At 31.0% G+C, this 23,659-nt stretch overlaps 1 protein-coding gene and 1 long non-coding RNA gene across 3 annotated transcripts in view; one reads left to right on the top strand and one right to left on the bottom strand.

The window, feature by feature from the left end:
- Positions 1 to 23,659, bottom strand: part of LOC111415524 (cholecystokinin receptor type A-like) — a 107,643-nt gene that overhangs the window by 22,607 nt on the left and 61,377 nt on the right. Inside the window, exons 3-5 of the mRNA XM_071199760.1 lie at positions 13,223 to 13,337; positions 8,018 to 8,218; positions 114 to 296 (exon numbers count right to left, since the gene is read on the bottom strand). Of these exons, the coding sequence (XP_071055861.1) occupies positions 114 to 296; positions 8,018 to 8,218; positions 13,223 to 13,337 (499 nt within the window). The remainder of the gene's footprint in view (positions 1 to 113; positions 297 to 8,017; positions 8,219 to 13,222; positions 13,338 to 23,659) is intronic.
- The window catches only part of LOC139431672 (uncharacterized), a 107,986-nt gene that overhangs the window by 24,919 nt on the left and 59,408 nt on the right, over positions 1 to 23,659 (top strand). The gene's annotated exons all lie outside the window — the stretch shown is intronic.

Here is a 23,659-nt window from a genome sequence, read left to right as displayed (position 1 = left end):
TTTACGATCCATTGTCAGCAGAGTTCTCCGCTAACAATCGAAAGATAGATTCTTATAATGATTAAATAGAAAATTGAAAAGAAAAAAATGATTTAACCGTTTTTATAACTCACCTTGTTGTTGACAATTAGTGTTGTGTTGAATTTCACGTTTTAATCCTTTCCACAATTTCGTCATTATTAGTGAATAGGCTAAACCCATGAATATTAATGGTACCAATAACAACAAAGCGTCCAGGAATAAATTGTAAGCTTGTTCACTTCCATTTCCAGGCCAAACTTCTCTACATTTGTGACCTGTAATAAAAAAAGAGATTTTAAATAAAAAACATGGCGTGTTTCAAATCCTCATCTCAGTTTTTATTATTTTAATGGGTTCGAACATTCAATATTAATTTTTTTTTATTTGGGTTGAGTTTACCAATTGGGTTTGGGGAACACGATTGGAGCAAAATGATTGTGCTCACGTTCACTTGCGGTCCCATATTCGTAGATGGGTAACCGCATAACATCGTTTTAACTCTCGTATATCTGAAGTAAAAGCTTTTATGAGCTCCTTAATTACATCGAAACTGAATTTGTAATCGACACCTCCAACAAATTATTTTTGTAACGACAATTCCTTTTTGATTTACTTCGATTCTCATTTTAACTTCAAAAATTCTTTGTTTGCTTGTGACCATAGCATTCATTATATTCAACTGTTAGATAAAAGCATTTTGTAACTCTAACGATTTAGAGATACATTGAAATCATGTTAAAATATGATTAATAAGTTGATGAGAACTGGTAGTGTCGGCGATGATAGCTTTGGCAATGTTAAATGACCTTTGAGTCAAGTGGCAAAATTATTTTTCAAGACCTTAGAAAATTCAAACTCATAGGTCATTGAGTTCTATCTCCATTGATGTTCCAACATCATAGACAAACATGAACAGTTAATAAAGTTGACAAACAAAAATTTGACGTGAATATGGTTTGGTTTAGCGACGAACCTCACTTTTATTTGGATAAAAACGACTGATAGTGTCTCCACCCTGAACTATTTGGGTAACTATTTGTTGTGCCTGATATGTTACTATTTCAGAAAATGATTTCTCCCATAACATGCCTGAAAAAGCGATTTTTTAATTGTAAAGTTGTTCTTTTTTTAACATTAATGGATAAAAAATTAAAAATCCTTTAAAATGAACCCAAACTCGACCTATTTAACTGCAACCGTTATCGAGATATTTTAATTTTTAACAAAACAAGATGGCTATTATTTGACAGTTGACAGTTTATAACCTAACTTTTTTATTTTCTAATCCAAATATAACGTGTTTGGTGTCAAATTAAAGCATTTTTGATTCTTATTAAGATCATTTCAATATTTATTAAAAAATCGTTACATTTAATTTTGATATTTGACAGTTTCTAACCTAACTTTTTTATGTTTTAACCCAAATATATCTTGTTTGGTATCAAATTAAAGCATATTTCATTCTTATTAACATCATTTCAATATTTATCAAAAAATCGCGACATTTAATTTTGACATTTGATAGTTGGACAGGGTATAGCCCCATCGAATCATTAGAGTACTTGGAACAGTAGTTTGGAAAGCGCAGTCTGAGCTACCCAATGGTCACTGAAATGGGAATCGCATAGAATATCAACCCTTACGACTTATTTTTGTGGGGCAATATTACATCACTTAGCTCAAAACAGCTATTCAGTAGATCATCGACAATCTCAATGTTTCAACACTTCGGAAAGTTTTGCAGAATTTTGCTCTTTATTTTCGCAACATGATTGATCAATTGACCCTGAGTGTGCATGTAATGTGATTTCTGCAAAGTGCTTTGAATGTCATAATGAAAAAATTTAAGCAAGCGCGGAAACAAAGACTAATCGTACCGGCGACTGCTATATGACATAATATATGATATGATTACACTTGAGAAATATGTCAACAAGTTTACTTAAAACCATCAGATTCATCATTTCGAAAAAAGTACATTCAAACGAATAATGTTTATTCGTTGACTTGTTTCATGTTTCTCAAGTGTAACCAACTTAGTAACTAACCTATAAGTATTTTTAACAGTGTATTTATTGTTTAATGGCCGTTGATAGTTAACCTCATGGTAACTTTGAACTTTCTTGTTAACAGTTTTTTGCCTGCCGAAGAAATAATAAAGTTTCGAAATATTGCAAAGAGAAATTCAGTTCTTTTTTGATAGTACTCTACAGATTTTGCCATCAAAAAAACTCCGCCTAGCGGTTTCCAGATATAACCAGCATATCATATGTCATATAGCAGTCGCCGACACGATTAGTATAGCTCTATAGCCTCTCATAACGAGTGGCAAAGGTTTTGCAAACCTACTATGCCAGATTGATCAAAGAACTAGTTCAGTTATCCGATTCTTTGCTTTCTGGGTCATAGTTATACCCAGATAGTTTCGGCTTATGCCTTTCAACAGAATTCATCGACTTGCGAAGCAATACACACCCTGATATATTTAGGGATAACGTCAAAGTACTTCTAATACATTACGCGTATGACGAAAGATCCAAGCGTAGAGTACTTCTTGTGAATTGTAAGATTTGTGTTAGAGAATTAGATGTTATGCCTGAAGAGCGGCTTCAAATTTGTTAATGAAACTCAAAAATGGTAATTTTAATTTCAATGTCATGGTTAGTCTTTGAATGTTTCTGATCTGTTTAAGAGTTGTCTTGCAGATAACCTAAGTAGTGTCATCGCTACCGTTAGGAACTGTAATCAGATTGAAATAGCCACGGAGCAGATCTCTGTGGTAATTCGTTCTGCCTATCACAGTAGCAGTCCACTGGAGGTAAAAAGTAATAATCGGGGCACACCCTGGTGGAACGAATCTCTTAGCTTCGAAAGACAGGAGGTCTAAGAACTAAGAAGAAATGTAAACAAGCTCTAACGAATTACACCAAAAACATACGTAAGGCAAAAAGAGAGTCTTGGAGGAGGTTTTGTGAGGGAGTGAAAGACACACCCAGCAGTGCAAGAATTCACAAGATTCTCGCTAGAGATCCTCGTTAGAGCTTCTCATGCAGACTCACTTTCCAGGAAGCTTGATGATGAGGGCTGATACTGCCAAAAACTATTCTAACATTGCCAGTTATTAAAACGAAATTGTTCATTCAATAATTATGTCTTCAAGAACTAGAATTAGATGAACATTACAAGAAGTTAGTTTATCTCGTTGGGTAAACTATAAAAAAATAAAAACATTTGTGGCCAATTTATTTAGAGGCATTAAATGCGTTTATTAATTACATGAAATAAAAAAGAAAAATACTTCTCGACATCTTAGTCCATTAAAACGTTGTATTTTCAAAGATTTATACAAACAAGTGTTACAATCCAGTTGATTTAATGTTTGTGCAAATGGTGGGTATTTTCAGGAATTGTAATTATTTACATAGCCGTAGCTGTTTAGTAATATACTCGTTCTGGTGTGGTCGAGTGAGTTATTTTGGTTTTGGCATGAAATTAATTTGGACCAAATTCAATTAGCTAATACTTTAAATGCATATCGTTCACATTGCTGTGGAAATTATAGGAACATATTTGTAAATGATCTCGTTTATTCGATTTCTCTTTTATGCGCCTCGTTAAAGCTCCCGAATTGAATTAATAATTATATTTCACGTAAATACCTAATTTTGTGGTTTATTACGATCGTTATTAGATACTTATCGAGGTTGTAATTACATTTATTATCAATTTTTTGGAATTAAAATGAATCAAACAGGTGTTGAACAAAAATTTTTGCAAGTTTAACGTACGAAATATCAAGGAAGTTGTCAACGCAGATTTCCTCATAAGGCGCCTTGCGTTCCACAGTTAAATTTCCTTCAATTTGCTATAAAATTAAGCTGTGCAGAAAGGCTTTGTAACTTTATGAGCTTTAACTTCTCAAGGCAAAAGGGCTCTAAGTATCTTAAATCCTTCAGTTAATTGCAAAGGGAAAGAACCATTATCGTGCATTCTCCTTATTATAATTCCTTATTAGTTATTATGTTCAAATAAAAAATGTCGATGAAATAAAACAAAATTAAAAATTTAAAAGTATCTTGAAATACAGAAATTCATATTTTAAAAACGTTGGGTCAGAGTTGTGAGAATTTAATGAGGACCTTTGAAACGAGGAACGTCGAGAGAGTGTGTTGCAATTTTTGATGAGTTTAAAGTTTTTCTTTGAAGTACCTTGGGAAGTAACTCTGTGTTTCGTTGTGAAGTAACTCAAATACGAACGAAATTACATTTATAAAAAGATATATCAATAAAAAAAATATTTTTATGGATCCAAATTCAATCTTCATTTCAAATTACCACGTACTTGATACGCGACACTAGCTAATTCATTGATTTAGGTTCGTGGTTATGTTATGTGCACAAATGTAAACTACAAACCTTTAATACCTACTCAGGCATGCACGAAACTTGGATCAACTATATCTCAATTCAACTTTGTGTTGAACTGTATTCCCAGGTGCATCGATCGCAATGAAAATACAATTAATCGAAGCTTAATGATTAAATAATTTGATGGTACGTACTTGATAGAGTTTGCACGTTTTGTAATTAGTCATATAATTAGTTTTATAATTAGTTCTATAATTAAACGACAATAATTACTACTAATACAATTAGTGGTATTTTAAAAGTATGGGAGAATAAAAAATGAAAAGCATCTCTTTGTGGAGTTCACTTCACTGGAAAAAATTACATCAAGATTAAAATTGCCAATAAGGGATTTATACACACATGGTAATAACAATAAATTTCCATTTACCATTTTATGTCTCCATAAAAGTGGGTTTTGTTATATTTTATTGGGACTCGGTCGAAAAAACCTTATTCATTATTAATTAAATTAACGAATTTCGTGGGTTCAAAAGAAGCGGTTTAATGAAGTTTCTTTTTTCTAGAGCTAGTATCGTTTTTTATAGTTTCCTAAGGATCCCCTTTGCCACAAAACTGGAAACGTTTAATCTTCATTTCGCTCCTGCTGCTGACATTTATTTTACCGATTGTTTGGTCAATTGCCGTCGACGCTAAATCACAACTTTCTGTCAAATACAATTTCTGTTACAAACTTAAAATCTAAATGAGTATTTTTTATTTTTAAATGGAAATTTCTTTTAATTCTTCTTTTCTTTACATTTCTAACAATTATGAAGTGTATTACTCTGTGAAAAGCATCACTTTAGCTGCGTTTTTGGATCTTAATTGAATTTTTCTAGATTTCTTAATACAACTTATGATTTTAATAAAAAAATATTTCTTATTATATAAGGATCATTTTATTATTAAAAAGTTTTTCTCTATCATTAATATTTACTGCTCACTATCACTTTAATTTGTGATAACTCAAAAACTATAAGAAATGGAATTAAATAGTTAGAATAAAAAAGATTTCTTATTAAATGATTCATCTTTTATAATCAGAAAGTATTTTTCTATTTTTTAAATTTATTCATAAAAACAAACATTTTTTTGTTTTTGTCTAGATTTCTTAATAAGAGTTATTATAACTTCTAACTCAAATCATTTAGGAAAAAATGATTTTAATAAAAAAGATTTCTTTTTATGTAAGGATTATTTTATTATTAAAAAGTTTTTCTCTATCATTAATATTATTTATTGCTATACAACAACATAACCTCACTATTTCAAACTTAAATTATCTATTGTAATTGATGATATCTCAAAAACTATAAGAAATGGAATGAAATAGTTATAACAAAAAAGATTTCTTATTAAATGATTCATCTTTTATAATAAGTAAGTTTTTTAAAATTTTTTATAATTATTGATAAAATCGAGCATATCATTTTTTAAAAATAAATAACTCAAAAATTCATTTAATTAGAGAAAAATGATTTTAATAAAAAAGATTTCTTATTAAATAAGGATTATTTTATTATTAAAAACATTTTCTCTATCATTAATATTTATTGCTATACAACAACATAACCTTACTATTCCAAACCTTAATTGTCGATTATAATCGGTGATATCTCAAAAACTATAAGAAATGGAATGAAATAGTTATAACAAAAAAGATTTCTTATTACATAAGGATCATTTTATTATTAAAAACATTTTCTCTATCATTAATATTTATTGCTATACAACAACATAACCTCACTATTCCAAACCTTAATTGTCGATTATAATCGGTGATATCTCAAAAACTATAAGAAATGGAATGAAATAGTTATAACAAAAAAGATTTCTTATTACATAAGGATCATTTTATTATTAAAAAGTTTTTCTCTATCATCAATATTTATTGCTATACAACAATCTAACCTCACTATTCCAAACCTTAATTGTCGATTATAATTGGTGATAACTCAAAAACTATAAGAAATGGAATGAAATAGTTATAACAAAAAAGATTTCTTATTAAATGATTCATCTTTTATAATAAAGTTTTTTTTAATTTTTTGTATTTATTGATAAAATCGAGCATATCATTTTTAAAAAGTAAATAACTCAAAAATTTATTTAATTACAGAAAAATGATTTTAATAAAAAAGATTTCTTAGTAAATAAGGATTATTTTATTATTAAAAAGATTTTCTCTATCATTAATAGTTGTTACTATACAACAACATAACCTCACTATTCCAAACCTTAATTGTCAATTATAAGGGGTGATAACTCAAAAACTATAAGAAATGGAATGAAATAGTTATAACAAAAAAGATTTCTTATTAAATGATTCATTTTTTATAATCAGGAATTTTTTTTAAATTTTTTTGTATGTATTGATAAAATCGAGCATATCATTTTTAAAAAATAAATAACTCAAAAATTCATTTAATTAGAGAAAAATGATTTTAATAAAAAAAGATTTCTTATTACATAAGGATCATTTTATTATTAAAAAGTTTTTCTATATCATCAATATTTATTGCTATACAACAATCTAACCTCACTATTCCACACCTTAATTTTCGATTATAATTGGTGATAACTCAAAAACTATAAGAAATGGATTGAAATGGTTATAACAAAAAAGATTTCTTATTAAATGATTCATCTTTTATAATAAGAAAGTTTTTTTAAATTTTTTGTATTTATTGATAAAATCGATCATATCATTTTAAAAAAGTAAATAACTCAAAAATTTATTTAATTAGAGAAAAATGATTTCAATAAAAAAGATTTCTTATTAAATAAGGATTATTTTATTATTAAACAGATTTTTTCTATCATTAATATTTATTACTATACAACAACATAACCTCACTATTCCAAACCTTAATTGTCAATTATAATGGTCAATTATAATAACTCAAAAACTATAAGAAATGGAATGAAATAGTTATAACAAAAAAGATTTCTTATTACATAAGGATCATTTTATTATTAAAAAGTTTTTCTCTAATATCAATATTTATTGCTATACAACAACATAACCTCACTATTGCAAACTTTAATTGTCTATTGTAATTGTTGATAACTCAAAAACTATAAGAAATGGAATGAAATAGTTATAATAAAAAAGATTTCTTCTTTAATAATACATTTTTTCTAACAACAATTCCTCTATTATTTAATAATTTAGAAATTGGAAAAAAGACTTAAAATTTTATTAACAAGTCGTTATTTTTCAATATAAACTTTATAACAGGTGGATATAAATAAGCTTCCTGATGAAGCCATGACAAGAAGTGTATTGTATAAAGTTATGACACACAACATTTCGTATTCAAGGTGTTTACTGTTTTCACCTGGAGGATCCTTTTTATAAAATAAAAATTTTAATTCTCTTCTTATTTTGGTAGGTCGTAATACAGAGGAATGGGTCATAAAGAATAAGCGAGCTTGTAAAAAAATTTAGTGTTATTTTCATGTAAAAAACATTTATCACCATAAAAGAGATTGACATTCAATTTTTTTTATTATCACCTCAAGAATCAAAAAAAAATTTTCTTATTAAAAAATTGATATTAAAATTGACCCAAAAATTACTTACGTCGTTCCTTTGTAGCCTTTAATGAAGAAACAACCAAAACCGGTGAGCTCCACACTAAGCTTGCCAACCAAACCATCACAATCATTTTGTAAGCGTGAAACTGGGTCTGCCACCTTCTCGACTTCAAGGGTCTACAGATGGCGAAGTACCTTTCCAAGGAAATAGCCACTAAAGTCCATACGGCCACGGAAACTGACACGACTGTAATAAAAGAAAAAATTCTTTTCCTGTTTCTGGTAAAGCAAAAGTTAACACTAACAATTTTTATCTTTTCGTGTACTCTTAATTACCACCCAGGTCTAAATGAGATTTTTCTCGGTTCCTTTTATTTGAAAGAAATAAAATATGGTATAGTCTTTCTCAGCTTTCGTTAATAAACTCGATCGCTAGCAATTACAAATGTGCTGAGGAAGCTGTTCTCAATTGCTATCAATTTAATAATCTTCCACCTCGTGGTTTCACAAGGACAAAGGAAGATGGAAAGTATTTTATAACAAGATGTGTGGCGAATAAAAACAATAACTTTCTGATTCGTTAACGATTATCACCAGTTTATCTCGTTATTCTCCCATCGATTTTACCCGAAACCCTCCGAGTAACTAATTTGCATACCCCCCCATTTGTTACTTCTGTTAATAGAGGAGGAACACTTTCCCGTATTGAACCGTCGAAGCCTCCGGCCTTCAGAATATAGGCCGGTTTTGAAATATGGACAAATTTGAAGTATTCCAGTACTACGTTCGAAGACTTCGAGCAATAAATTATTATTATTACCCCAGGTGGTCCTCGCCGTTATCTAAACCGATTAATCTTAGTACCTTGGAGATTTTATAATACAAAATAATACTACAATTTAAATTGCTAAATAGTATTTAAGATTATTTATCAAAAAATAAAGAAAAAAGAAAAACGGTTGCGTCGTAAAACAATACGCAATAAATAACCTTTCGATAAGCCATTGGCGTCTCGTTTTTATTGGTTTTTGGACCGAGGTTGCAGCGATACCATGAAGGATTATAAACGGTGGCCGAGATGGCTTTTAACTCATCGATTTCTGTGGAATCGTGAGATCATCGACCGACATCCAATGGCAATAGTCAATTATGTTCGCCAGTTTACACTTAATCTAGTTAATAGGATAGTCATGTTTGTTGTTTGACAAAGGCAAATATTAAATTAGTTAATATTTAAATAAATTAAGAAGGAAATTTCATATAAAATTTTCGCATAAAAATGGTGGAGGCGCCGGAAAATTAATTGAATCGTAAAAATTAAATGAAATCAGAACGATTTCGTTAAAATTACTCTTGAATATTAAGAAACCTTTTTTAAGATTGTAATTTAAATTTACCTTTGTTCCAAATTCATGCATAATGTTGATAGGTAAGCTTGGTAATAAAGTTCGTACTCCAGTTTGTCTAGTAGTTAATTCAGTTAAGCAAAGAGAGTCGCATCTTATTCTTAATTAAGTCTGTGGGGGGCAAAGTTTAATGAGAACCAAGACTACAATCGTCTTAAGCAAATTTGTTTCATACATAAATAACGCAATTGGTATTAAAGGTATTTAAAAAGTATGTTGAATTGAAATTGCCTTTAGAAAAGTTATTATTTATGAAACTAAGGTGTTATGTCTATTTATAAATCATTATATGGCTGTGTCTTCTTATAACGTTTTGATTCATGTTGTTTGGGATGTTATCACTTTTTTAATAACTTCAACTAAGTACAACTTTCGTTCCAACAGTTTTCTTGTAATACGCTCCATTTCCTGAGTGTTACCATTAACAACTTGAAAAAGCGATAAATCCATAAAATTTTCATATTTTTCTCAATATTGACGCATCGCAGAACAAAAGTGGAAGAGAGCAATATTGCTAAAAATAAGATTAGCTACAACTTTTGTTCCAAAAGTTATTTTGTAATATGCTCCGTTTCCCAAGTGCTACCATTAGTAACTAGAAAAAAGCAACAAATTCATCCAATTCTCATATTTTCGTATTTTTCTTGATATTGACGCATCTAAGAGCAACAATGCAAGAGAACAATATTGTTTAGAATAAAATTTGCTATAATTATTGTTCCAAAAGCTTTTTTATAACATGCTCCGTTTCCCAAGTGCTACCATTAGCAATTAGAGAAAGCAACAAATTCAACCAATTTTCATATTTTCGTATTTTTCTTGATATTGACGCATCTAAGAGCAACAGTGCAAGAGAACAATATTGTCTAGAATAAAATTTGCTATAACTATTGTTCCAATAGTTTTTTTATAACATGCTCCGTTTCCCAAGTGCTCCCATTAGCATCTACAAAAAGCAACAAATTTAACCAATTTTCATATTTTTTGATATTGACGCATCTAAAGACAACAGTGCAAGAGAACAACATTGTTTAAAATAAAATTTGCTATAATTATTGTTCCAATAGTTTTTTTATAACATGCTCCATTTCCCAAGTGCTACCATTAGCAACTAGAAAAAGCAACAATTCAACCAATTCTCATATTTTTGTATTTCTCTTGATATTGACGCATGTAAGAGCAATAGTGCAACAGAACAATATTGTTTAGAATAAAATTTGCTATAATTATTGTTCCAATAGTTTTTTATATCATGCTCCGTTTCCAGGTGCTACCATTAGTATCTACAAAAAGCAACAAATTCGAACAAAATTTCATATTTTCGTATTTTTCTTGGTATTGACGCATCTAAGAGCAACAGTGCAAGACATCAATATTGTTAAGAATACAATTTGCTACAACTATTGTTCCAAAAGTTTTTTTATAACATGCCCCGTTTCCCAAGTGCTACCATTAGCAATTATCAAAAAGCAACAAATCTTCATATTTCTCTTGATATTGACGCATCTAAGAGCAACAATGCAACAGAACAATATTGTTTAGAATAAAATTTGCTATAATTATTGTTCCAAAAGTTTTTTTATAACATGTTCCGTTTCCCAAGTACCACCATTAGTACCTAGAAAAAGTAACAAATTCATCCAATTTTCATATTTTCGTATTTTTCTTGATATTGACGCATCTAAGGGCAACAGTGCAAGAGAACAATATTGTTTAAAATAAAATTTGTTATAATTATTGTTCCAAAAGTTTTTTTATAACATGCTCCGTTTCCCAAGTGCTACCATTAGCAATTAGAAAAAGCAACAAATTCAACCAATTTTCATATTTTCGTATTTGTCTTGATATTGACGCATCTAAGAGCAACAGTGCAAGAGAGCAGTATTGTTAAGAATAAAATTTGCTATAACTTTTGTTCTAAAAGTTGTTTTGTAAGATGCTCCGTTTCCCGAGTGATAATAACTTGCTAAAGCAATAAATTCATCAAATTTTCATATTTTCGTATTTTTCTTGATATTGACGCATCTTACAGCAAAACTGAAAGAGAGCAATATTGCTAAGAATAAGATTAGCTGCAACTTTCGTTCCACAAGTTAGTTTGTAATATGCTCCGTTTCCAGTGTGTTACCATTAACATCTTGAAAGAGCAACAAATTCATTCAATTTCATATTTTTCTTGATATTGACGCATCTAAGAGCAACAATGCAAGAAAATAATATTGTTGAGAATAAAATTTTCTACAACTCTTGTTCCAAAAGTCTTTTTGTATCATGCTCCGTTTCTTTTGCGAAAACGTTTTTTCTGAAAATTACATTTTTCCATCCTGTGCGCATGATAACTCCCACATTTTTCAACGGATTTTAAAATTTTTTTAAATTTTAAGTTTGTGTCATCTTACTCTAAGAAAGTACATAGCCGTTTTTCGATGTATCTAAAGTTCTCTATTTTACCACCATTTTTATGTATGCTTTTTATCAATAAATATAGTATTTCTTGTAAAATCGGCACCATTTCATCAAAAATTGCAAAAAAATCTTCAAAATAATATTCAATTTATCGACCAAGTTGGATTTTGTTTCATATTTGGTAATGGAATAAGCTCGAATCTTTTAACCAAGTTAACTTATATTGAAAAATTCAAATAACATTAAACAATACACCTTAATTTTGCCAAACTTAGTTAAAGAGAGTCTGTTAAACATTTCAATTAAGTCTGTGAATGAGAAACAAGAATGTAATTCAACATAACAATCAATAAATACTTTTAATTATTTACACTCGAATCTATTTATAGGCAAAACGAAATAATCGTAAAAGTCTGGATGTCGAATTGAGTAATAAAGTTACATCATCTAGACGAGTTTCCTTTTGAAAACGTAGATGGGAGTCTAAATAATATAGATCACCGTCTACTACATTCTGTTTATTTTGTTCGATTCGTTCAAACTCAAGATGATATCAAGGGAAAAACCTGGTGAAGTGGAAAAAGACATATCACTCCAAAGGGGATGTTTCTCGTAAAGAAAACCGAATTGTATAGTTGGGTAGTTTTCCCTTTTCGATATCGTTGAAAAAAATTTTTTTTTGAAGTGTCATAAATCTTTTATTCGCGCCGACAAAAAAAGGATCGTTTTCTCTTTGAGGTTAAACACGCTCGTATCAGCGGCAATAATGATACGAAATCTGCGATTTCAGCGTAAAGTGAAAATGGTATTTTAGCTGTAAAGGTTTGGTGACGTGGCTGTGTAAGTGCTTACATTGAAATTAGGAAGTCAGTCCACGTCCGCGTTGATTACCTAATTAATTTTCCCCGTTGTACATGATATTGCGTACAAATCCTTCAGAATTTCGAAAACTTTTAGCTTTCATCTTCGAAAATATATCTCACGAAACAAGAAGACTAATTACACGTATGTGTGGGAGTTGAAATTAGAATACTCTGGCTACTTGAACTTGGCGTTGTCGTCGTTTCAACGCTTCAAAATCCATACCAGCTGACGTTATTATTAATTTAATCAACTTTCTGGAATGAATATACGCGATATTCCCTAACCATCTGTTTAAACTTTGTTGCGATTATCACGCTCGTTGAGGTGATACGATCAGATTTATAATTAAAAGCAAACTTAACGAGATACGTTTCTATATTTTTATCGATGCAAAATGTAAAATATTTAATTTAATCAATAAATAAGTATGAAAATTTAATTCAAATCATTCAAGATAAAATGAAAAGTACATAAACTTTCCAGAAATTGTACACAGAAGAGAAAGCTCTTTTAATGAACTTTTTATATTGTATTCATACTTAATTTGTATACACAAAAACTTATTTTTACTTTACCTTGAAAATATGGAATTAATTTGCACATCGCAGCACCAAAAATGAAATTCCTCAAAACTTGTCCCAAAAGCGTAAATGGCATACAGAAAACTCCCAGCAGCAAATCGGATATCGCCTGTAACAAAAATAAACCATCATCAATCTCCTTTTTAGTAAGACTCAAACCATAATCGTCTAGTCACTATGATGGAGTCGATCTTGCAAAGATATCTCGAGAGCTCAAAAGCTCGCAGTACGCTGCAAAGCTTTCCTAGACATGAAGGTCATAATTTTCCGGCTCACATCGTAGCGCGTACCGAGAGAGTTCACATTTACTACTATCCAGAAGTCATAACTACCTACCAGATGTATAAATCAACGTTGTTTAACTCGCACCGAAAATTAATGTCTCAAGACGATGCATCACATCGTCAGAGAAACACTAATGCTTTACTTGAATTTATCTTGTTTGTGTTTCTTAAAGTAATAGAGAAGAATATGCGAGAAAATTACGAACTTACTTTTAATGGAAGTGTCTTGAAGTGTTATTTATAAAGATTACATTAGTTACATAGGGGAAATAAATATTTTTATTTTATATTTGTAATATAATTTCTTTACAAAACGTTGAATAAATAAATAAATTCGTGGAAAATTGATTTTACTACAAGTTTAAATTAGTTTTTATTTCCATTAAAAAAAAGTGGCATTTACTGTCGGCTTTCAACGAAATTTTCCCAACTTTTATTATATAGGTTGTAAACAACCCCTTTTGAAATAAACTCGTTTAAAATGCACCTATAACAAAACCATTTCAATTAAATTTAACATCCTTTATAAACAATTTTTTTTTAATTAAATTGTGTTATTAATAGAGCTTTCGCGGGAGATTCAAATTTCGTAGAAACCTTTTCATCTCTTTTAAAAAGCAGTAGAAGTCGTACGGATGATTAGAAAAAAAGAATTTGTCGTGGGTGGTTTCCAGATACTCCACTTTGATCTTGTCACAAAAAGAAATCTTTTTCAGAAATACATCATTATATTTGTTCGAACGGACGTAGCTTTGAATTGTAAACAAACTTTATATCGAACTTTACGTTATTATTTTTATTGCGTATTTCCAATTTTATCTCCTGAGAAACTTTCTTTAAATTTTGACGTTTCATTAAATAATATAAGAATTGATGGAGGTAATTAATCAATTTGTTCATGTTAAATTCCATATACTAGAATTCTCTATATATATACTTCTACTTTTATGATATTATTGTCAAGAATTTGGATGCTTTCGACATTAATGTGATGAAGACGTCGTTATTCAAGACTCTTGGAGAAGATGCCTATAAGGCGAAACTAGTAAAATTAGTAACATTTTTTTAACCAGTTAAAGTACATTAAAAGTTTTATTTTCTCTTGACCATAAATTTGCTAATGGCTAACACTTTATTTTGGTATCATTGGATTACTTCTAAATTGCTGTTAATGACAGAACCCCACTGCCATATGGATGCCATATGTCTATACTAGTGATGGAACGGATAGTGATTTTGCGAAAAACCGGATACCGGATATCCGGCCGAAGGGGATAGATATTCGGCATATCTATCCAGCCATTATGATTATAATTTCTGGTGTATTTCTGAAGTGATACTCTACATTGCTACATTATTGCGATATTTGAATAAAAATGAAATTAATAAGAAAGCTGATAAGATATGTCAACTTATTTGGATTTAAGATACGAAATGAACCTTTTTGATGCTGATTTAACGAAGCAACTCGAATGTAGCGGTAAAATGTGAAAGAAAATCAAATTTTCGAAATTTTTTTTTTCGTTTTTTTTAACATACATGTTACATGTACTTTAGGTCCTAATAGACTGAGAGGTGAAAGGAATAAAGTCTTATGTACTTTCTAGTGCTAACTGTACGCAATAAAACAGTACTACAATTCTTGTGTATTAAATATCATAAAATGCTACAACTTTAGATGAAGAAAATATATTGTGTTCCACTTTTTCAAGACAATGCGTTGTTGCTATCTTGAACAGTATAGAAAGGTCTTCATTTGGCACTGTTCTAATAAGCACTTCTTTTAAAGCTAATTAACACCTACTTGAAGTTACAACCAAATGTTTTAACATATATATCTCGCAGAAGGCGCAAGAAGAACTTTTGTCGCTAGAATATTCTTATTCTTTGAGATGTGCTCTATATAACATGATAACCACATCTTGCTTTAACTTGCTCCTTACCAAGATATTAGCGATCAAAGATGATCAGTGCCTGAGTGTGTTATTTGACTGTTTTCATATAAAATGCTTATATTCTTTTTCTTAAAAGATAAATCTCGTATATTTGGTGTAAACCCGCATAACAATAATAGAATACTAGACTTAAAGTTTCAGGCATATCTAACAACCGGAAGTGGTTGTTAGATACAGCGCGGCAAAAAACTGGAACACTTGAAATATCTACTTTTTTTATAAGTACGAAGGTTTTCACGGCCAGAGTTAATTGAACTAAAACTAGTACTAAAACTAGTACTAACTCTTAACTAACTAAACTGGTTCGAAGTGTTTCTGAAGAAGGTTGCAAGATGGTATCCGAAACGTCAAACCTTTTCTTAGAAGACGCACGGCAAAACCCGAAAGTTTCTAGTGTTAGTTGATGAACGGTAGAGCTACAAGGTTTTAAGTTTGATTTGTCTGTTCTCCATGCATACATTGGGGTTTTTGTGTGTCTGCTGCACATTTCATATAGATTAAAAATTAGAGCTTGGAAGGTGACTGGTTCATACGTACTTTTACTAAATTATCATCAGAGATTTCATTAAACAGTGGGTACAATATTAATTGCAATGAATTTGATAAATACTGTTTCAAAACTGCCGAAAAGTACGTCCATTTTATGGTTGGTACTATATGCCAACCAGCGTTCATAAAATTTTGATACATGGATCTGCAGTCATTAAAGAACCTCTAGTACCTATTGGAGAGTTGTCGGAAGAAGCGCAAGAAGCTAATAACAAAAAAATCTGAAAATTTAGAGAGAGCCACACAAGGAAATGTAGTAGACTGGATACGAATGAAGATCTATTTAAAAGACTGCTACTCAGCTCAGATCCATTTATAAGTAATTTTCAACCGCACATTTCTAGAAAACATAAAAAGATGAGTATGGAGACTAAAAGATTACTTATAATAGACAATGTAGAAGACCAGGAAGAAGAAAAAGATCGCGAAGAAGAAGATGAATATGACGAAGAACAAGAATTAGAACAAGAGCTATATAAGGCAGGATACAACGAAGATGAAGATGACGAAGAATGGTCTGAAACAGAACAAGGAGAAACACACATTGTTAAGCAACCTAGATAATTTATAGAGAATTAAATTCTCTTTCTGATAGGCTAAAAAAGCATGGTGCGTTCCATCTAAAATTTTCTACTTTCTCGCCATTGAAAATGGAGAAACAATAATTCAATTTTTGACCACCTGTATAAGATACTCCGATACAACAAGTGACAATCTATTTGACAGCATCTGAAGAATAATCGTACCAATTTAGACCTTTTTTGAATGAACGTTGGCTGAGATATGGGGTTTTAAACAGCATGCTGAAATTTACCAAAAAAAGTTTAGAACCAAAATAACTCGAAAACGAAAAACGCTAGGTACAAATAACTTTTATCAAAGTTAACCTATTTTTTACGTACAATTAAATGGCGTAATAAAAACTATAGCATTCTATTTAAAATAACGAAGTTATGGTCTACTTCCGGTAGACCGGAAGTGGCAGCCATCTTGAAAATATTTTAGATTGAAAGTTCCGAATGAACAACCCATGCTACCAAAATTTCAAAATTGTACGAATAGTGGAACCTGAAAAAGTTCTAACGAACCAGTTACGTGAGACACTCTGTAGTTAAAGATTTATTTATAGAAACCTTACATCGAAGTAAACTATATAACCAATTTAGTTTAAACAATTTTGTATTTAGCTATCCTTCACGATTTAATAGCGTTGTATAAAATTTTGTATTTATCCAATTCTAAGGACCTAAATTATATGAAAAAAATGGAATGTGACCTCAAGTAAATTAGTACTTCCGGTTGCCATATTTGATCCAAAAGTTCACAAAGTCTTTAGCATATAGTCCTATAGCCACATACCAAGTTTCAAAAAATTATCTCAACCCAAACTGCGTTAAAATATTTTTGTTCGGGTTTTTTCGAATGTAGACCACTGTGCGACAGTTCTGTTAGTAATGAATGTGGGATTGTTACAATGAGGTTGCTAATGATACACCTGATATAAATAAAGTCCTGTGAATGGTGGGGGAGTACTAAGAATAGATTTTTAATATCCGGCCATAGCCGGATATTTGGTAACTATCCGGTATCCGGCCGGATTTAAAAAAATGCCCGGATAGGCCGTATTCCGGATATCCGTTCTACCACTACTAAATATTAACCTTGATATCTTTTAACATCATCCTCGAAAACATCGATTCTGCTAATCTAAATATCGTTTCCGATTCTTCGCGACAAATATGACATCAAAATTGGTCCTCTCAATATCTTTCCAAATCCTTATCAAGGTCGTTCTGGATATCTCCATTTATTAACTCCGATATCGTCACTTCCAATCTCAACATTTTTAGTTGAACATCTTTAAACTTAATTTCATTCACGAAAATAAATCAAAAAATCATTATTCGCTTCACGCCCATATTCCAAATTTGTTATTATTTTTGTAACACTGATTGTGAGTATAACATCTTCATGCTGAACGATCCCTCTTTAATAATAAATGATAATAAATGAATCTGAAACCCCTCCGAAGACACGTATAAAAATAACTTCATTTCGACTCTTAGAAATGAACCCAACCCAACCCTTGACCTTACGAACAAGTCTGAAAGAAAATGTCTTAGATTTATAATGAATATACAGAAATTATAATTCCATCCTTCAAAAGCGAAATGGAGCAAATACAGAGTACTTATTTTAAATTCAATATTTGTAGGTTTGAATTTTAAAGAAAAATGTTTTGTATTAAACCTTATTGTATTCAGACTACGTGCCTCGAGGTAATTCTACTTCTAGCGAAACCCTAGATTTTGTGTCGTCTTTGTTGTGTGCTCACGGTTTCGAGTTATCCCTAACTGATCCCATTTTTAGCTTCAGGGTGGATATGCACGAGGATGTTGACCGTCTCGCACGTGATAGCTTCACACCGTCTTTTCATTTTCTATTTTCTATTCAAGTGAAGCAAAGAGATTGAAGGGGGCAATAAACTTTATTATCTAATAACATATTTATAAAAAATAAGAAGTAATTAAAACACTTCAGAATATTTCATGATTTATCTATTCTCTTCATAGCTCGTTTCATTCTCTTTGTTTAACGAACAAAAGGTGCGGTTTCCTTCGTCGAAGTGCATTTACTGTCATGTTGCCTTTTGTCTATTTCCATAAACTTAAAGCTCTATGCCAACGAATGTTCCAAGAAATTCTATTTTTCGGTGTAATAGGTACGAAACTAGGTTTATTCGTTTTTTAATGAAACGTAAATATAATTTCAATTTTAGCAAACACATGAAATGCAGAAATAAAACTTTATTTTATATTATTCTGTAAGAAATATAAAATGTATCAAGTACGATATGAAATTGGTTTAAAAATAGGTTTTATTTGTTAACTAGAAGATTGACGGATGTAAAAATTATCGCTTTGTACGCTTCAAAGCCAATATCGATAAAAGCTTTTTTTTTAATTTCTCTGACAAACCGGATGCATTAAGCACTTAGAGGACGAAATTATTTTACCTACAACTCAACCAGAACAAAATGGCTCCAAATTTATTAATTTTTTGTGAGTTAATCAAGAAAATAGCGTTTAGTAAGTGCATTAAAACTTTAAATTAACTAATTCCTTTTATTATCAACTTAAACTAACATCAATCAAAAAAGTTCCGTTCTATCCACATAAAATAAATTAGAATTTCAATCTTGATAAAATCCCAACTCATTGTGAACGCTAAAAAACGTATCCTAGTTCTTTCCTTTTTTGGTAGGGTTGGTAAAATACGATACTGTCACAAAGTTGGTAATGTTGGGTATCAGATTCTCCCCGAATTCTATGCTACCATTCCTACCCAGCGCAATTCCAGCACACTGATTGCCGTGGGCTTTGAACGGTGTAAATACCGTACGAAGCTTTATATCGCTTTGCCCTGTTGGCTCATTGTAACTTCCCACTATCAGAACTTTCGTCGTGAATTTAGTACAAATTCCCAAAAGAACAATTATAAATTAAAATATGCAACAATAACATCTTATTTATAGACCTCGTAAAAGTACAATATGCTGCATTTGACAAGTCATAACTTGAACTTAACTTAAACTTTCAACTCGGAATTTTCACTTTCATTCGGAGGGATGCGAATTGCCAGCTTGCCAGCTCGTTTGGTTTGAAAGGGGAGAGAACTTCGTTCAAATTTTAAAACGTTGAGTTTCTAGAAAGCGTAAGCTCACCCATCAATCAAGCTCAGTTAGTATTCGTGGAAGCCCAGAAGCTTTGGAAACTAATATTTCTTAGTCACACCTTGAAATACTTTAACTAAAGTTCTCGTCTTAATTTTAAATGTTTTCACCAAAAGAATTCAAAGTAAAAAAAGAAACTATCTTAATGAAAATTGATACTGATCAAATTAACCTGAGTAATTACCTGTACATCAAGATCGATCGGTCAAAATGTTCCCCTTTATATTACGAAAGCTTCGAAATGGCAATGCTAATTCAATCTGTCCACATTAAGGCTATTAATGCTATTATCCGAATCTAAACCAATAAAGCAACAGTGAAAATGTCTACCATTCTGAAGCGCACATGCTCGAACGGGCTCGAAACCAGCATTGTCGCCGAAGACCCTTATATAAATGTAAATCCGATTGTATCATTTCCCTTAACGCACGTATTCGTGGAAATTTATGACGAGAAATATGAAATTTTCACCAAAAAGTTACAAAGATCATTTGAGTTTATGTAATAAAAAGAGAATTAATAATAACTTAGTCATGAATAAAAGGCTGTCGTAGATTTATTAAGGTTTTTGGAAGAAATGTCTTTTTATGGTGGATAGAAGGGGAAGAGAAAAAGATTTTGAAATCAACAAGTGGAACATTACAAAAAAAGTGATATGGGATGTTCTGGGAAGCGCAATCTGTCTGGAGATTTGAGGGAAAATTTTTTTATATAACGTTAATTATATTGAAACAAAATATAGAAATAACAATTAATGAATTAATAATTATAATTTCTATTATTTGCAATTAACAGCAAAAAAAATTAATCATTAAAATACTTTATCTACGACTGCTTGGATAAGTCATCATTACCGCACTCATTTGAGGTGATTTGAGTTACGTAATGAAGTTCATTACCGCACTGGTTTCATTACGTAACGCATTTTTAGCCTAATCAGAACAGACTTAATTTATTAAAACGAGCAACAATACAAAAGAAGAAGTGCTATCTACTTACAGATAAACAATACTATTTATTATAAACATTAATTGTTATCTTTTTACATTTCGAAACACTTATTCCAGATGAGTAAACATGTTGTTGAAACTGACAATTCAAAATTGTCAACAATCATTTCAAAATATTTTTATAAATGTCAAATAGACTTTTTTAAAGAAATTGATTTTTTAGTAATTTTTAGCAGTCGTAGATAAAATGCTGTATACCACACGTGGGCTAGAGCATAATTACAGTACTCGTGTAAGTACTTGTGTAAGTACTCGTACAGTAATTATGTTTCTAGCCCACTTGTAATATAAATAACTATTAAAGCTTATTCATACAAATCAGTGCTGTATCAGTTCAATCACAGTGACATTCTGACTTCTCAGTGACATTTTTGGTGTTGTGTGAAGATGTTTATAAGAGACCAAGTTAGTGCTGATGTGATACAAATTCTAGTGCCTCGCCTGCAAGCGACCTCGGTGATTTGAAGCGAAATTATATATCTTGGTAAAGATACCAACATTCATACAAGTTACTTAGTTTATCGTTAAGCCGCAGAGGTCGCTTGCGGCCGAGGCGCTGGGTTTTGATACCATATCAACAAAATAGTCAGCTTTGGAAAATTTTGGCATTATTTTATGCGATATCTCCGAGGTCGCTTGCAGCCGAAGCGCTGGAGTTGATATAGCTGAATTATTTTCAAAGAGGATCAATTATGATTGCCAATTCCTGCGCTTCGCACCTCGGCGATTTGAGGCGAATCATTCTTTATATATCTTGGTAAAGATACAAAGTGTGCACAGTTCGGAAAAAATAGGAAGCACCAGCACAATTTTTTAGACTTATTTTGCAGAAAGTTCGACGCAATGACTTAAACAATGCCAGGGAAAAAGATGGCGTAAGTTATCACATAGCTTTACATAATTTACAAACGCAAACCAATTCTTCAGTACGATTGACTTTGACATCCCACAGCATTCTCAAAAAAACCACAGAGTTTTCTAAATAATTTCTGCAACGTATTCATTCAACTCAATCAAATCTAAGCATCATGAGCCGATACAGCAAAATATCTGCTTGGCCGAAACTTCACCATGTCAACATATAGCAAAGCACTTTTGCACAAACAAGTCAAGGTTGTATGGACTAGTGGTGGAACGGATATCCGGCTTTGGCTGGATATTAAAAACCTATTATTTAGTACTCCACCATTTACAGGAATTAGTATCTCTTTTAGGTGCTGGACACTGCAGATAATAATCAAGTTCAACCCCAATAGGAGTTTTATTTATATCAGGTTTGTCTTTAGCAACCTCATTGTAACAATCCCAATACGATATATAAAATCTCTTGTTGCAGTTTCGTCTAGTTTCCTTCTCTTCGCTTGTAATTCATCATCACATTTATTACTAACAGAACTATCGCTGTTATCACTTTCGATTATTAATTAAAGTATCCTCTTTTTAATGAGAAATAAATTTTTGAAATATTCGACAATTATTTCGTATCTTGCAATTTTCGCAGATTATCCGAATATCCGGTATCCGGCTTTTCGCAAAATCACTATCCGTTCCGTCATTAATATTTCGTAATATCCAGGACAATATTGATAATTTCTAGGGAATGTGTTGAGCAATATCAGGATAGTATACTACGAGATTAGAGATTGAGAGATATCAGAAATTGTAGGTATTATTATATGGACGATGATGAGAATGGATAGCGATATTGAAGAGCATCAGCTAATATCAAGAACGATCTTAATATAAGATGTTTAGGGTAACCAAAGACGATGATTATAGATGATGACAAAGCTGTTATAGAAAATCGGGATAGAGTTGAGATATATCAGGGACAGTTTTGTTAGAAAATATTTAAAGAGCCATTTAACGATTGTAAATAATTGTATACAATTTATGTATAAATCCAAGTAATATATTTTATAGTCGAATTCTAAATCAGAGAAAATAAAATTACGAATCACCCCATGTCAAGGTCCACCCTGCACATAAATTCGACAACAATTCCAATTATCTTCGTTCCCCTATACGCCGACCATGAACAGGAAACAAAACGAAAAAAAAAAACTTTTCCGCTTAATTTTCCCGCTTGCTAATTAGCAATTAGTGTCCTTTCTTCTTTGTGCTATATCCGGCAACAAATAACCGAATAAATAAAAAATACCATCTCGAAACAACCTTGACATGTATATCAACGCGATTAAACAATTTTGCATTGTTCCGGTTGAACCGTTTAATTCTCTTGAATAGATTCCATCTAAATTTCTTCTACACAAAAATTATTGTTTACATATTTTTAAATAAATTTACGGAATTTCTCAACCGTATTAAAACGAATTGATGCGTAAATTCTTTTTGGTTGAAACGAAACTCTTCTTGAACCCACCTTTTCGTTATCCGAAGAAGGCAGTGAACACAGCCACCCTTTGAATTATGCATCAAATGATCGTTGAATTCGTCAAAATCGTTCCTAAGGGCTTATGATTTTACGAAACCACCTCTTTATTCCAGTACTCGGAAAAGATGTAAAATAAAATATCCGAACGTTCACCCGATGTATCGATCGCCGGAACCGGAAGTGGGAAGGTTCTTTTTCCACACGAAGTCTCATCAACCTTATTGATATATCAGGATCGTAACGCAGCCTGTAACTGGAGATTGCGACTGGCAGAACATCACATCTTTCTCTTTTCGGTGGACAAATTGGCGTGAACTCCGATATTTATTACGAGAATCGAGGAAAATATCAAGGTTGAAATATGTCGGGGGAAAGATTTTTAGATCAAGCTGAAATCTACAGGAAATGAGCAATCAGAAAAGGTTTGATCCCACCAAATTTCATCTTTTAGTGATTTAGAAAGTTCTTTATTTTGCTTGGTTATAAAACAATGCGATGTATCTTG

Source organism: Onthophagus taurus, chromosome 11, assembly GCF_036711975.1.
Source record: "Onthophagus taurus isolate NC chromosome 11, IU_Otau_3.0, whole genome shotgun sequence".
NCBI classification, from domain to species: domain Eukaryota; kingdom Metazoa; phylum Arthropoda; class Insecta; order Coleoptera; family Scarabaeidae; genus Onthophagus; species Onthophagus taurus.
The sequence above is the reverse complement of the archived record's forward strand: the minus strand, read 5'-3'. Positions and strand labels throughout refer to the sequence as shown.